Source organism: Sinohyriopsis cumingii, chromosome 8, assembly GCF_028554795.1.
Source record: "Sinohyriopsis cumingii isolate HCF-2022 chromosome 8, ASM2855479v2, whole genome shotgun sequence".
Lineage (NCBI taxonomy): Eukaryota > Metazoa > Mollusca > Bivalvia > Unionida > Unionidae > Sinohyriopsis > Sinohyriopsis cumingii.
Window position 1 is genome coordinate 56,752,505 of NC_142968.1, and position 14,856 is coordinate 56,767,360.

At 34.1% G+C, this 14,856-nt stretch overlaps 1 protein-coding gene across 1 annotated transcript in view; it reads right to left on the minus strand.

The window, feature by feature from the left end:
* Window positions 1–14,856, minus strand: part of LOC149793583 (dynein axonemal heavy chain 5-like) — a 229,214-nt gene that overhangs the window by 150,789 nt on the left and 63,569 nt on the right. The window contains exons 12-19 of the mRNA XM_089967542.1: window positions 12,709–12,807; window positions 11,339–11,520; window positions 10,555–10,674; window positions 8,063–8,264; window positions 6,318–6,413; window positions 3,901–4,164; window positions 2,029–2,094; window positions 651–880 (exon numbers count right to left, since the gene is read on the minus strand). Coding sequence (XP_089823668.1) covers window positions 651–880; window positions 2,029–2,094; window positions 3,901–4,164; window positions 6,318–6,413; window positions 8,063–8,264; window positions 10,555–10,674; window positions 11,339–11,520; window positions 12,709–12,807 — 1,259 coding nt within the window. The remainder of the gene's footprint in view (window positions 1–650; window positions 881–2,028; window positions 2,095–3,900; window positions 4,165–6,317; window positions 6,414–8,062; window positions 8,265–10,554; window positions 10,675–11,338; window positions 11,521–12,708; window positions 12,808–14,856) is intronic.

Here is a 14,856-nt window from a genome sequence, read left to right on the forward strand (position 1 = left end):
ATGTTTGGTTGCATTATTTTTTTATTATGTAGATATGTAAAAGTTAAAAAGAATATCACAATGATAAAATATCACAATGATCCTAAGGACGATTTACCATAATTGTCCGATAGATTCAACCAAGACATGTTTTACAAACAGAATCTTATCACAACCGGGGGGGCAAAAGATGTGCAAAAATATTAATCAGCCGTAAACCCCATTTTTACTCAAATTCTCAAAAAAAATTCCTTAACTTGAAATTTCACATTATTTCACTTGTGCTAAGGTAGTGATAGTGAAAAGGAAACAAATTCACTTGTAAGTCTTACATCTTAACACAGAGAAACCTTTTAATTCTTGAAAGAAGAGTTGAAGAAATCCTCAAAGTTTCTTCACAGAAAAGGCATGACACCAACATTTTCTGAGCATATTTTAATCCTTGAAAACTGCCTAATATTCTGTGAGAAAATCTTTGTTCCTAACCAAGCGGTAATTATGAAACAGATGTCATAATGAGACCATTTTATGTCCAATCTCGAGAGTTCTGAGCACTAGAATACAAATGGATGACAAGTGACATCATATCAATCACATCATAATGTCATTTCAAGCTGCAATGTATTTATTTTACAAATGTGGATATTCTTTAAAACAGATTCTACACTTACTCCACGTTATTGTTCTTGATTGCCTCCTCCTTCAGGATCATCTCCTTTGCAGCATCAGGCACTTCCAGGTTGAGTGACTGCAAACATTTGGCTTCCTGGATCAATTCCACAACTTGTGGGTCAAAATTCACAAACAGCTCTTTTGTCTCAGGGTGTCTCAGCAACAGTGAGGCATGCAGGCCACTCTTAGCTGCCTCCACAGCTCTGCACCAGCCACGATGATAAAGGAGCTGGATACAAAATGGAGCTTACTTAAATTTGTTTCAGCTACTGTGAATTCAATATCTTTCGTAGGGTACCAATTTTTGTGGATTTCATGGTTGCTACACACGACCAATTAAAAGATTTAATGATAAATTATCCATGGTGGAAAAAATAAGTAACAATAGGATCCTTTCCCAAATCCACTTATGTACCAATGAAAATGCCATTTTGTATGGAACCACAGAAGTTTATAACCACAAATTAAACAAATGAATTAACTGTATATAAAATAATAATTCAATATCTAATAACTACAAATAGCTGACAGCATGTACAGCAAATGGCTAATTAATGGATATCTGAAATGAGACATAAGTTCCAGAAATCATAACACTATTCAGCTTGAATTAGAATTGGTGATTTTTATCACGTCTGGGCCAGGCCTGTATTTCACAAAGTTCAATCTTCTAAAATATTATCTAAATTCATTTAAAAAGTCCTATGCGAAAAAATGGTATAAATAATTGTTAAAAGGAATATATATCAGGGTGTTTCAATACATTTAAATGTCTGAATAGCCAACATATTGTATACTTACAATATGAAGACAAAAATATGTAGAAAAATAATTGGTTTGGTGTCTTATGGCATAGCAACACAAGTAGAACATTTAGTGTGTCAAGGTAATGGAAGTAAAATGAGTCCCCAAGGACACAAACTGATCTAATGGTTAGATTCAAACTTATGCGCACACTCACACCTTTTTCTTACCTAACATACATACAAAGTGTTCAATAACCAAAGTCTCTGAATATCAAGTCCTGTTTATTGGGATGTGATTCATGTATCATTTTTAAATCATTAAGAAAAATTTGGCTATAAAAATATTTTCAAAAAAGTCCTAAACTGTTGTGTTATTAAGAATTGAAATGTTCTGAAATAAATCTTTATTTGATGGCACATTAAAGCTTATAGTAATTGAAAATATTGCTTTTTTCCACCAAAGTTTCAGTGACTTGGTAAAAATAATTTTGAACAAGATCTTAAAGACTAGTAGAAAAATATTCATTACAAGCATTTTTCTTTCAAAAGATTCAAAAAAAAAAGATACAAACATTAAGATAAAAATTAGGAGGAAGCAGTCATGGGTGACCTAAGCTCATTATACACCAACCTCATATTCCATGAGCACTCCAGCCATCTTGTTGTAGTTTCTCACAATTTTCTTTGCTTCTGGATGCTGTACATTCAAAGATAATGAATACATAACAATAAATCAATAATTGAACCTAGAACTCTTCAAAACATAAACTAAAGTAATAGTGAGCAATTCACTCATATACTGTATATTCTCACTTGTAAGTCAAAACCAAATGCACATTACACAAACCCAGATCTGCCATCACATAAAGTACCAGTAGATATGGGTCTATGCAGCGTTTTAGTAGTAATCAGGAGAACAAACAACAACACAGATTCCAATTTGCCAGCACATTACACGATGGCAGACCAGAGTCTATGTTGTTTCTACTTGGACTTGACTTACAAGCAAATACATTTGGTAAATATATCCATGGCTTCCACCCATACTTGTCCATCTCATAGAGATGAATATACAAAAACAAAAGTGCACAATTCCAAAAATATCACAAGTAAAATGATTGTTCATTATACATATGTGATGATGAACTAAGTTTCACATCAACCCACTAAAAACTGCAAGAGTAGCTGTATTACCAAAATTCTGTCACAAATTGCACCTTGATGAAAGTCAAAAGGGCAATAATTCATACAACAAAGGTCATGGGAGCACAAAGATTTGTCAATATGTATTGGATTAGCAGAGCCATGAATATTCTGATTTTTATAGCATATTCTTCAAAGAATAAAAAATAAATATTACTTACCATCTGACACTGTATGTTTAATCCATATCATTGATTGAAAGGGCCTTAACACACATCAGGCTTATAACAAGATAAATTAAAAGACCATGTTGACATGTTTCAAATGGCATGCTCTTCTGTGAGTAAAATAATATCTGCATGTGTTGTTCGCAACAAGCTAAGATCTCAAATTTGAGCTTTTGTCACCTAGAACCTTTCTCTGGCAGCCCATAGAATAGGATTTAAACCAGCATTCTGACAGTAACATCACAGCATGGTTTTAATGGCATTAATGGGAAGATCTCTGATTTCAATAGTGACATGTGATTTTGAATGATTTGATTTAACTGTTATTTAGCAGAAACCATTTTTTCACATTTCAGCCAAAGTGATTCTGACATCTGACCTCTTGACCTCAAAATCAACTGATGCCATTCTTGTCTCAAATACAAGCCATCCACAAAATGTTGTCATGGTTTTATGGCATAAGACACTTAGTTATTTGATAGAGAAAGTTCTCCTCCTTGGAGTCCCTCTGACCTTGGCCTTTAGACTTTTTAGCACCCAAATCAACAGCTGCCTTCCTTGTCTCAATTGCAAGCCATCAACAATGTTTAGTCAAGGCATGTTGGACTGAACTTAAAACTTTTGTGGAATTGTTTTTTTCTTCTTTTATTTTGATGTGAAACTGACCTTGTGCCTTTTGACCCAAAATGATATGGTGTCCTCCTTTTCTCATACGAAAGTCACCCATAAAAGTTAAAAAAAGGAAAAACTCAATAGATTGTGCAGAAACTATTGTTTTCTTACAGTCACTGTGGCTTATGCCTTTTACCTTTCTCTTGTCTCAAATGCAAGCCATTTATAAAGTCTGGGCCCAGATATCTGTTATACAAGTGAAGTTACTATGTCAAAAGTTTCCATTTTTTTGGTCCCTGTAACCTTGGCCATTGTCTTTTTGAGACTGAAATTAATGGGTTTTTTTTTCACTGTACCAAAATGCAAGTGCTACTTACAAAGACTAGTAATGAGAGTAAATGTAAAGCTCATGTTATTGACTGAAAATAAAACATAAATAATATGGATCCATGGATAACATTAAAAATTGATATTCTCTGCCTTATGGCATGTGTTTAAACTTTCTTTACTGAGCCAAATACCTTCAGAATTTCTGGCTTGGTCTTGAAGGCTTTCATGGGTCCCTCAATCTTCCTGTATAGCTGACGAGCCCAGGCAATTCTTCCTGCCACAGGTGGCAAGTTCCGTGGGATGAAGGGCTCCGACTTGTATTTCTGGTACAGCTTGCGGATCGACTCAAGGTCACGTCCATAATTCATCAAGACCTTCATATACTTCTCATTCATGTCCAGCTGGGCCCCTCCAATGGATTCAAACTTCACTAGGAGTTCCACTTCCTTCTCAGTCTGAATTTAGAAAATCAACAATCAACAGAATTTATTCTGTAATGTGATGTGATTCATTCACATTATGAGATGACAGTTGCAACAACTGAACAAAAAGGCTAAGCATATTTCTATCTGTTTGACATATTTAAGGTCTGTATAATTTTTTTCTAAATTGGAAATGTGGTTCTTGATAAAAACATAAAAATACTGGTATCAGCTCATCTGGCACATACCATAGCATCTGTGCAGTGCACTTACAATGCCAACACAATTCATGGGACCACAAAATTAAATTATTTGGGAATATGTGTGCTTTATATAGTATATACAATATTTAAATGAATAAAGAAAAGAATTCTTAAAGATAAAGTGGTTCATAAAAGGTTTAATAAATGTAGCTCTTTACAAATAGGTATCTTTTTGAAAGTTTCTCCAAAAATAGGTTTAAATGAGTTCGTAAAACTCAGATGGATGCCACCCATTTTAGTTTTCCTCAAATAAATATCAACTAAAAAGAACACAAGCACATTGTAACAAAATAAATAATATAAATATCTTTAAATTTCTTCAGAAGAATCATTTTGCTTAGTTATGCAGTCAGTACAGTCAAACCTATTCTTATAGTCGGCTTTATTTAGCTGTCATTCAATGGCCATTCCAATTATGGCCTGCCTGTACACTCAATTGGAATTACTCTGTGTTTGTCAGTATTAAATGGTTACCTGTTTTCCGTGGTCAACAGCCAGGTGTTTCTTAACCAAATGATGGTTTCTTACAGCCTCTGTGCAAATAAGTATTTGTTTTCGCAGAAACCCATTGATTAAGTAAACATGTGTCATTTGAACTGATGTATATGTTTTTATCTTGATTATACTCACCATATTCAAGTGAATCTGCCAGGGTAACTTTATTTTAAGAATTGAATAAAGCCAAATAAATGCTTAAATCATCATTTTATTGACCACCCTCCACCTTTTTTGGGGGGAGGGGTTTAGTGGTAACTGTAACATATTTATTTATCAAAAAAGATTAATAGATAACTGTTTTTATCCTGAATTTGCATTAGGTTATCCACTCTTACCTTTAGAACATTTCCTACCAGTGTTTACTATGCACTAATAGCTTGGGATCAAGATTGTAGTAAATTCTTCTGCATATCATTTAAAACGCAAGAAAAAATTTAGCTTTCAAACACTGCTATTTGTTTCATAAGGGTAGACTGTAATTACTGTAAGTAGAAAAAAATGCTGAGGCATTATAATAGTATGAAACCAGTCTGCATAAATCTATATGCACAAATGCATTGTGCACTGAAAAAATAATCACATCATAATGTACATGCCAGATCTTAATTAAACATCCATGTCCAATGTGACAATGTTAATAGGCATTTAATCATAAGGTTACAAATTTTAATCCAAGAACAGATAATTTATCAACATTAAAGTCACATTTTAATCCAAGAAATTCTCTTTGTTAAACATTTTCAAGGAATGCCAAGCCAGTCTTTCTTAAATTAGCACACTCATTTGAATCAGAAGTTCAACTTAAAAGGCTATATAAAAACATCTATCTACCTTCCCACTTACCATATATTTGAGCAAAATGTGTTGTAAATGAGAACAGAGAGAGGGAAAAGTTTTAGAAATCTATGAATAAAATCCTTCACCACCAGAACTTCTGAATGATAAATTTCTACAGTGAAGTCTTTGAACCGATTATCATGCCAACTGCCTAAAATATGTTGCTCCCCATTTTTTTTAAAAAGATCTAAAACTGTTAGAATATAGATTTAAGATTTACTATTGAATAAAACTGATTAAAGTGATAGTAACAACAATAAAATAATAATAATAATAATAATAATAATAATAATAGTGTTTGATGTACCAAGAACAATAGTTGCAACTCCATTCAGAGGTCACCTGTGTTAAGTGGCCAGTCTGTCCTTTTCTTAAAGGTGACTGGTTAAGACAGGTTTGACTATACTTAAGTCTGTCTATATAAAGCCTTTAATGAGTAAGGATCAATCCACCATCATCACAGACGGACTATAGTTTTTGTTGTTTATTAAACTTGCAGATTTCAGCTATCTTATAATCCACTAAAATTGGTACCCATGAATAAAAGTGCATCAACAATTATAACAATAAGAAAGAAATACTACATACCGTGAGAGATCTAGAGAACCAGGAGTCCATGAAGGCCTGTATCAACATTCGCAGGTTGTCAATCTGGTTCTTGAACTCCAGATAGTCTGTGTCAAACTAAAATCATACATAATAAACGTTGTTATAATAAAACTTATTACAGTTGTCACAATTTGTACAGATTATCAGTAGGTAGTTATTTCATTGTTTTTTATTTGTTGTTTTTTTTGTGGTTTTTTTAATTAAATGTTAACCAATGTTTCTAAGTATCACCCTAAAAAGTAAATTTAAAATCTGAACAGTATGACTTCGATATCTGTAAATGTTGGAGTCTAGGTCTAACTGGGGTTTTATTCTAATGAAAGTCTATCAGCCACTAAGAGCAGAGTGAGTGATAAGTTATCAGCCACTAAGAGCAGAGTGAGTGATAAGTTAACAGCAAGTTATCAGCCAGCACTATCCCATACCAATGCTTCCAAAAGTCTTGACTATGTGAAAACAAAACTGAGTCCCATATCAAAGTACAAAGTAAAAAACTGCTGGCAGTGCCACTGGAAAAGTTTCTTTATTTGGTCATTAACAACACATAAAAGGCATATGCTTGCAAGTCCCAATGTTATGTTGTTTAAAAAATGGATGATGCAAGCCAAAGTACATGGGACAGTAAAATTAAAAATGTTTTAATTATTCATGCATTCAGTTATGCATGGCTAGCACAAGAAATGTGAGACAGCAACAGTTTTCTATGTTCAGACAATGTCTATTTGATTTCTCATTACAGACTTGGTCAAGTAAAATAGACAATCCTACAAAATATGTTTATTATAGTCAATACAGGTCCTTACTGGATATTGAGAAATATTAAACACTATATATATTTTTCATTATCAGAAAAGCATTTGCATCTTTTCGATGTTCTAAGCATGATTTAATGATTGACACACTAAGGGCTGTTCCAATAAAACATACATGGGACCCAGGGAAGGCACTTTTAAAGTGGGGTAGTAACCCATAGATACAATTTAGAATTTTCTTATCATTTTAGTACGAACTCTGTGAAATCAAAGTACCCTGGCATATATTTTTTTAAAACTGCTTTCCCTGGGTACAATGTATGTTTAAATGGAACAGCCCTAAAATTGAAAAAGATCAAAGAGTTTGCAAATGGTCTTAAAGAAAAAATCAAGTGTGTAGAAGATGAGTATCATTTTGTATGTATATGTACTTCTTACACCAATTTAATCGAAATGAACTATGTCAACCTTCAGTATATAAATTCATAAATTTAATGTCCACTCAGAAAATAAGCTTTATTACAAATGTTTTAAAATTTTAGTATTTTGCTTTTAAACTAAGAGATGAACCATAAAAAGAGTATCAATATCAACATCTAAGTGTATTTTACTATACTGTTTATGGTGCACTGTGTATTAAACTCTGTTTATTATGTTATGTATTATGGGCTGAAGGCCTAAAGTACTGAATACATTTTCTGTTCTGTTCTGAAAAGGCAGACAAATACAGAGAGAATGGGAGTGAAATGCCTTGTCCAACAACAAACTACAGTAGCAGGCAGTACTGATACAAATACAGAGAGAATGGGAGTGAAATGCCTTGTCCAGCAACACACTACAGTAGCAGGCAGTACTAATCTGGGCAAGATTCAAACCCAGACTTTTGGTTTGCTAATCTGGCCAAGAGCTATCATGGCTAGAATTATGATACTTATGTTTCACAATCTGCTAACACAAGCAAAATAACAATACCTCCTGTTTTCTGTGATCCAAAATGTCATAGTTCTTCTTCTTTATTTGGTCCACAACTGTCTTGTAGCGGACTCCAATGGAGTCAATTCCCTCGATTTTTACATCACCCAGCCCAGCAAACATCTCAATCGTGTTGACAATGTCAGCGATTCTCTCAAGTCTCTTGCAGAAGGTGTCAAACTTTCCAAAGATGTAATTCTCACTGAAAATTCATATCAATATCCTAAACGGATGGAAAAGTGTTATACATATCCATGTGCCAAATGTTTGTCCAATTTCATATGCAGTGACATACCATCATGTATCATGCCTATACTATGTATTGATTTCTTCCAACCCTAAATTGTAAATAAATGTTTTGATATGGCCCCTGCACTATTCAGGCAGGAAAGAGCAAGCAATTTTGTCTGCTTCCTTTACATCTTTAGAAGATGAAGGTCATTTTTTAACATGGGGAACTGTGGTAAAGAGCTCATGCCTGAGATAAAATCTTCCATTATTTCAGTGTAAAAAGAATTTCAATAGCATATTTGCAAGAATATGAATATAAAGCAGAGTTCTGTTTACAAGCTATGTACAAATTAGTCTACCAAAGGTATTAGATGGGAGACCATGAATGATAATAATCAATGTTTGCTCTCAGATTATAAACAAAAATCCAAGAATGACTTTGAATGACGTAACCAGCATTTATAATAACATCCATCAAAGGAAAATTTAAAGAAAGACAATTCAAAGGAATTTTAACTTGGTTCATACAAGAAAGACTGTAGCTATGAAAATGGAGGAGTGTAAAAAGAGACTGTTATGGACTGTTGATAGACAACGGGGGCGCTCTACAGATATCATTAACTTCTGAAAGAGTGGCAGGTGTAAGGTGAAGTTGTTTACATTTGCAACAAATCCAGCACTCCCAGGCTAAGAAAGTCATTCAATACATCTTTTTGGCTTGTTTTAGCAACAAAAGTGCTACAAAGTTGTCTATCTGCTGAGGCACAAGTCAAAAGAGAGTAGTCTCCCCAACGATAAAGGAAGTGATGCCAAATTCTGCCAGCTGCCAGTAACAGGAATGTAAAAGCAGGGAGGGCTTGAGTGGGTGTATCCATATTATGATCACACAAGTATTCTTAAAGAAATGTTTTTTTTTCATACTCCAGCCATTAAAACTCTTCAAATACATTACATGATTATAATACATTATAAGAATATATAGGAGGTGGAGTTAATAGCCATGTTGTTACACAGTTCCTGGGTGACCTGGAAAGTTTTCTTGTTGTACTGCTGATAAAAGGTCCTACCAAGCTGAATTAAGGTTTGTTCACTGTCATTTTCCAGTTGCTGGAAGAGTCCTTTTCAGTCAGTGGGTGAATGCAAGGCCTAAACATACATATAAGGTAATGTCATCTGCATCCAATGTGTCCAATATATTGAAAACAAGAAGGAAAACATATGCCCTTGCATCTCTATGTTATGGAAATGTATGGAATTATCCAGAATTTACAGAATACTTTGAACTATATCACACCTGTTGTGTGAAAAATTCAGACTTGCCCATGCAAATATGGACATGAAGTGTTCTAGTTAACTAGTTTTGAAATGCAAAGAGGGTGACAATGGTAAGGACTGCCTGAATGAACTGAGTAAGTTTTGCACATATTTTTTTATATCCTCGATGTTTCTTGATGTTAAAATCAGCAGGAGGCTACAAGCTGTCAGTGCCAGATCAAAGGAAACAATTCCATTACACGATTTTGCAAATGAATAAAAGTAGACATGTATCTACCCATTTATAATGCATGTTAAAGTATAGACCCAGACATTCATATTTTGATTTAATCAATAGGAAACCTAACAGGGTACACTGATTTTCTATTGCATACAGTGATGACATGCCTAGGACTATGTTATCTGCAGTTAGAAGCATACGGTGAATTCAGCATTTCAACAAACAAGTTACAAGAGTTAATATATGTAATTCTTATGCACATAATTGGTTCATGATCTATGTGTTTCAATGAAATAAAAACAGCAATTAGTCATTTGACAACTTGTATGTAGCAATGATACAAAGTTTGTAGCCTTAACCCGATGACAGCTAAAAGATTTCATTTTAAAATGGGCCATCTTTTTTCATTCATTCATCTGATTTGCAGAACATCATGGTCATATTCTATGTATGAAAAGATGCTACAATTCTGAAAGAATTTATAAAACAATAAACCTGCTTCACGCAAGTTCATCATGATGATCCTTATGTTCGAAGTCGGAAAAAATGAGTAGATTGGAGCAAATATATTTCTAGAGTATGGATTGTGATGTCTAGATATCAAGAAAACTGGGGCCAGTCAATTTTAGGACTGTGATATTAAAAAAACAGGGGCCGGTCAATCATAGGACTGTGATATCAAGAAAACTGGGGACAGTCAATCATAGGACAATAACTACCAGCAAGAATTAGCTTTATAGCAAGCATAAAAAAGTAACTATTGTACCTGAACTCAAACTGCCTCTCATTTGGATTCTCTCGCAGCCTTTCCTTGGTCTTCTGGAACTGTTTCTGATATTCCTCATTCAACTGGGTGCACTCATTTATTCGCTGGAGGATCACAGGTCTGCATTATAAAATTTTAGAACATAATATAAAGTTTTTGCAATGTAACAATGCTTTAATAATGATATGATACAGATATTATTAAAGCTTATAAAGTCAATCAATGTGCATGTTGATCACATTCCTGGATGGACTGAAAGACACAACTTAAAGAGAGGAGTAATAATCAGCAACACTGGATATGCATGGTCAATAATACCAACTCTTATTAACTTCTTGAGGATTTCTGTGGACTTTATATGCACGGCATCAAAAAAAGGATTAAGCTTAGCAGGCTGTACGTACAGAATCAATGGGAAAACAAGGAACATTATTCTCTAAATTTCCTATGCATAAAACTCATTCTCTTGTATCAACCATTCCAGTATCCTACTTTGATTTAGCCCATGTCTTTGATCATGAATATACAATGGGCTGTAGTGGTTCAATTGTTAGCATACCAGACCAAAGGTGTGGGTTTGAAATTCACTTTAGCTGGCTACCATGATGCATCCCTGGATAAGGGACTTTACTCCAACAGCTCAGCACTAAATAACCTAACTGTGCTGCTGTGCTGTAAAACACCAAGTGAGCCGAATATTCAAGGACTAAAGTTGGCATAAAGATAAATGTTTAGATTTGGAATATGACTTTCATGTTCACTGAATTCTAGGGTGTTGACTAACCTCTTGTGCTCCCAGATTTTAGACACTCCCTGTAGGATGTAGGCCTTGCAGGTGGTGATCATCTGGTTGGTAACCTTCACAAAGAGAGAGGTCATTCTCTCTGAGGTGTTGTAGTACTGGGAGATACTGTAGATCATCCTAATGGCATTCATCAGACTGGGAATGTGTTCAATCATGGAGGCCTAACAATACAAAAAATATGGGGCATTGTTTGAATGGTTTAAAAATCACATACAAAAAATCAGACCAAAGCTACTTTACTCCCCAAGTATTTTCTGTTTCCATAATACAGTAATTACATTTCTAAATGTTCCATATGGATTATAACATGGATGGGTGGGTAGGTAGGTAGGTAGGTATTTAGGTAGGTATGCATGTAAAATTATGCAGTTATTTTTGTAGGCATGCAGGTAGCTAAGACTGACAGGCTGATTATGTGTCTGTCTGTGTGTCTGTATGTATGCATGCAGGTAGCTAAGACTGACAGGCAGACTATGTCTCTGTCTGTGTGTCTGTATGTATGCATGCAGAAGGTTTAATGGCACATCAGCACAATCCTTGCTTGATTTAGTTCTAAAATTATAATTGAAAGTTTAGTTCTAAATTATAATTGATAGGTTAGTTCTAAAATTATAATTGATAGTTTAGTTCTAAAATTATAATTGACAGTTTAGTTCTAAAATTATAATTGATAGTTTAGTTCTAAAATTATAATTGACAGTTTAGTTCTAAAATTATAATTAGAAATATTTAAAAACACTGGCAAAAAAATTGTTCAATATGTAGTGCTTCAAGATAAAAGGCAAAGATCTCAAGAATGAAAAATATAAAAGCTGAAAATCTTTCCAACTTCTGGAAGAAAACTTCTAAAACCAAATAAAGCTAAATATTTTCTCTTGCAAGTTAAAAAATAAACAGCAAGATGATACCCAAGTTCTTTGAAAAAGTATTTCAAATACATCAAAAGTATTTCAAATACACCAAAAGTATTTAAAATACATCAAAAGTATTTCAAATAAAACAAAAGTATTTCAAACACACCAAAAGTATTTCAAATATATCAAAAAGATTAAAAGGTAAAATCACTAAAATAATGGAACAAAATTTGCAATATAAACTGCATTCTTTTAGTAAATCAACCATAAGAAGCAAAAACTATGCAGTCATTTTAATCCTGAAATCTGTACATCAAATAAACACCATTTTGTTATTTTATAACTTTAAAGTTATATTATCCAGAATATAACTGACCATTCATTATATTTAGTCTGTGCTAAAGAATTATCATAACTAACATATTTTGTAAAGTATGAAATACTTCCTCTGTTTTTCTGCTTGTCAATAGTGCCGTAAAAGAAATTTGTTCTTACTGGTGTGCACTTGACAAGTGGTCCAAAGAACTTGTCCAGAGTGTACAAGTATTTCACATTGTCCTTAGCCTCATTGGCAGCATCTGTGATTTGGCCATCCTGAAATACAAAAAGAAAATACAATTAGTCAGTAAACTTGCAATTATAAACTGGAAGAATGGTGGGTAATTTTCTACACTCCAGCCTCCAAAACTCACAACCTCTAAACAATGATGGGGAGAAGTCAAGAGTAAAAATATGGGCATAACACTTCTGAACAAAGTTAAAGTACATTGATCTACCTGCATATCTTCTTATGACGATTATAATACACACAAAGTTTCACAGCAATCCATAAGAAAAACTGAAACAGTAGCTCAATTATCAAAATTATAGTCTATACTGCATAAAGCTGGGTCATTCCATACTAAATCACTCAAAATCCAAAAATCTTCTCCAGTTTCCATGACATTTTGTCCAGTTATTCATGTATGTAAATGATGTTTGCATGTAAACCTTTTAAGTAAAATAATCCAATTATTTATGAAGGTTTTGCCAATTGAAATGAGGTGGGGTAGCATAGTATTTACAAATTCATTGGTTTACCATGGTGTGTTTTGAAATGCTAATAACATTTTAGTTATACAAATATCATATTGAAAGTTACAATACCACATATCTGTGACCTAAGAAATTGAAATCTGAGCACAGACTTTCACTACTTCAGAGATCAAAGATACAAACCCCTTTTGTTCATTATGAATTTTCTTCTTCAGATTTTAAGGTCATCCATCACAAACACCAAATATGATTTTAATTTAAAACTATACCTACAGGGGGCTGTATCAAATCAATCTCATCTGAATCAAGTTCATTGTTAAACTGTACCCAAGGCTCAAACTTGACACATATCATAAAATGCGAAAATTGGGCAGTCATACAAGAGGTGGTTTGACCATATGGGCAATTGCCTAAAAAATCGAACACTCCAGTGGCCTAAGTGGTTAGACCATCTGCTTTGGATGTGGGAGGTTGTGGGTTTGAACCCCAGGCAAGTCATACCAAAGACTTATAAAAATGGTACTAGCAACTGCCTTACTTGGCGCTCAGCATTAACCCATTACCTCATAGAGGGTATGGCTTTTTAGCCCTCGGATACACATGTAGCAAAGTTACCCAGTGAATTGCGCTATAAATAAAACACCTGTTACCTATTCGACTCCATATACATAGGCCTGCCTGTTAACTGTTAAGCAATGTGTGTATGTTACATTTAACAGCAATTTTAACCATTTTACATTTTTGGTACACATCTATTACGTATGGAAAAATTTAAGAGTAAAGTCTGATTGTTATAGCTGTGTAATTATTTTTCACGGAAGAATTTTTTATGTGCTTTAAAATCCTGAGAGAACTAGTTCACCATCAAGTCAGTGACCAAACGTAGCTGCAATTTCTCATACTCGAAATTTACAAGTTCTTTGTCTGCGTCTACATCACCAAGTCATCTAAATTTGATATTTTATAAAAACTAATTGCTACCTACATCAATATCCGAGCCTTTACCTAAGTCACTGAAGCTTTCATAGTGGAGAATACGACCCAGTTACTTTAAATAGCAAATTCTGACCAGAGCATAAACAGCAACCACGTGATCTGACGTAATGGTCATTCACAGCAATGAATGAGGTATCTAATAGGGGGTTTTCCCTGAAGGTGGCGCTACGAAAACCCGCTAAAAATGGCCGATGTTTACAGCAGGCGTCAAAAGGCGTTTCCATGCGAATGGAGTAGAGATGTTCAAAGGTGCTTGCACAAGGTAAAGGGTTAAGAGGTTAGTGTTAGGACTGGTTGACCTGGTGACAGAATAATGTGACTGGGTGGGACATGATGCTACATGTCTGTGGCATGATGCCCCAGTGCTGGACAATATTATAAACTGCCACAATGCAGACATCATAGTGATATGACTGGAAAATTGTTAAAGCTACACTATTTGTGCAAAATTTCAATGCTCTAACCCTTAAATCATTACGTGTTTGTTCCGTAAAAACTGGGGGACTAGTTGTACTAATGAGCGTGTGCCAAAAACAGGTGGGCACACATGAGGAATTCTATACAACAATCTCTAGTGGGTATGAAAGAACATTCACCATGACACATGTGATT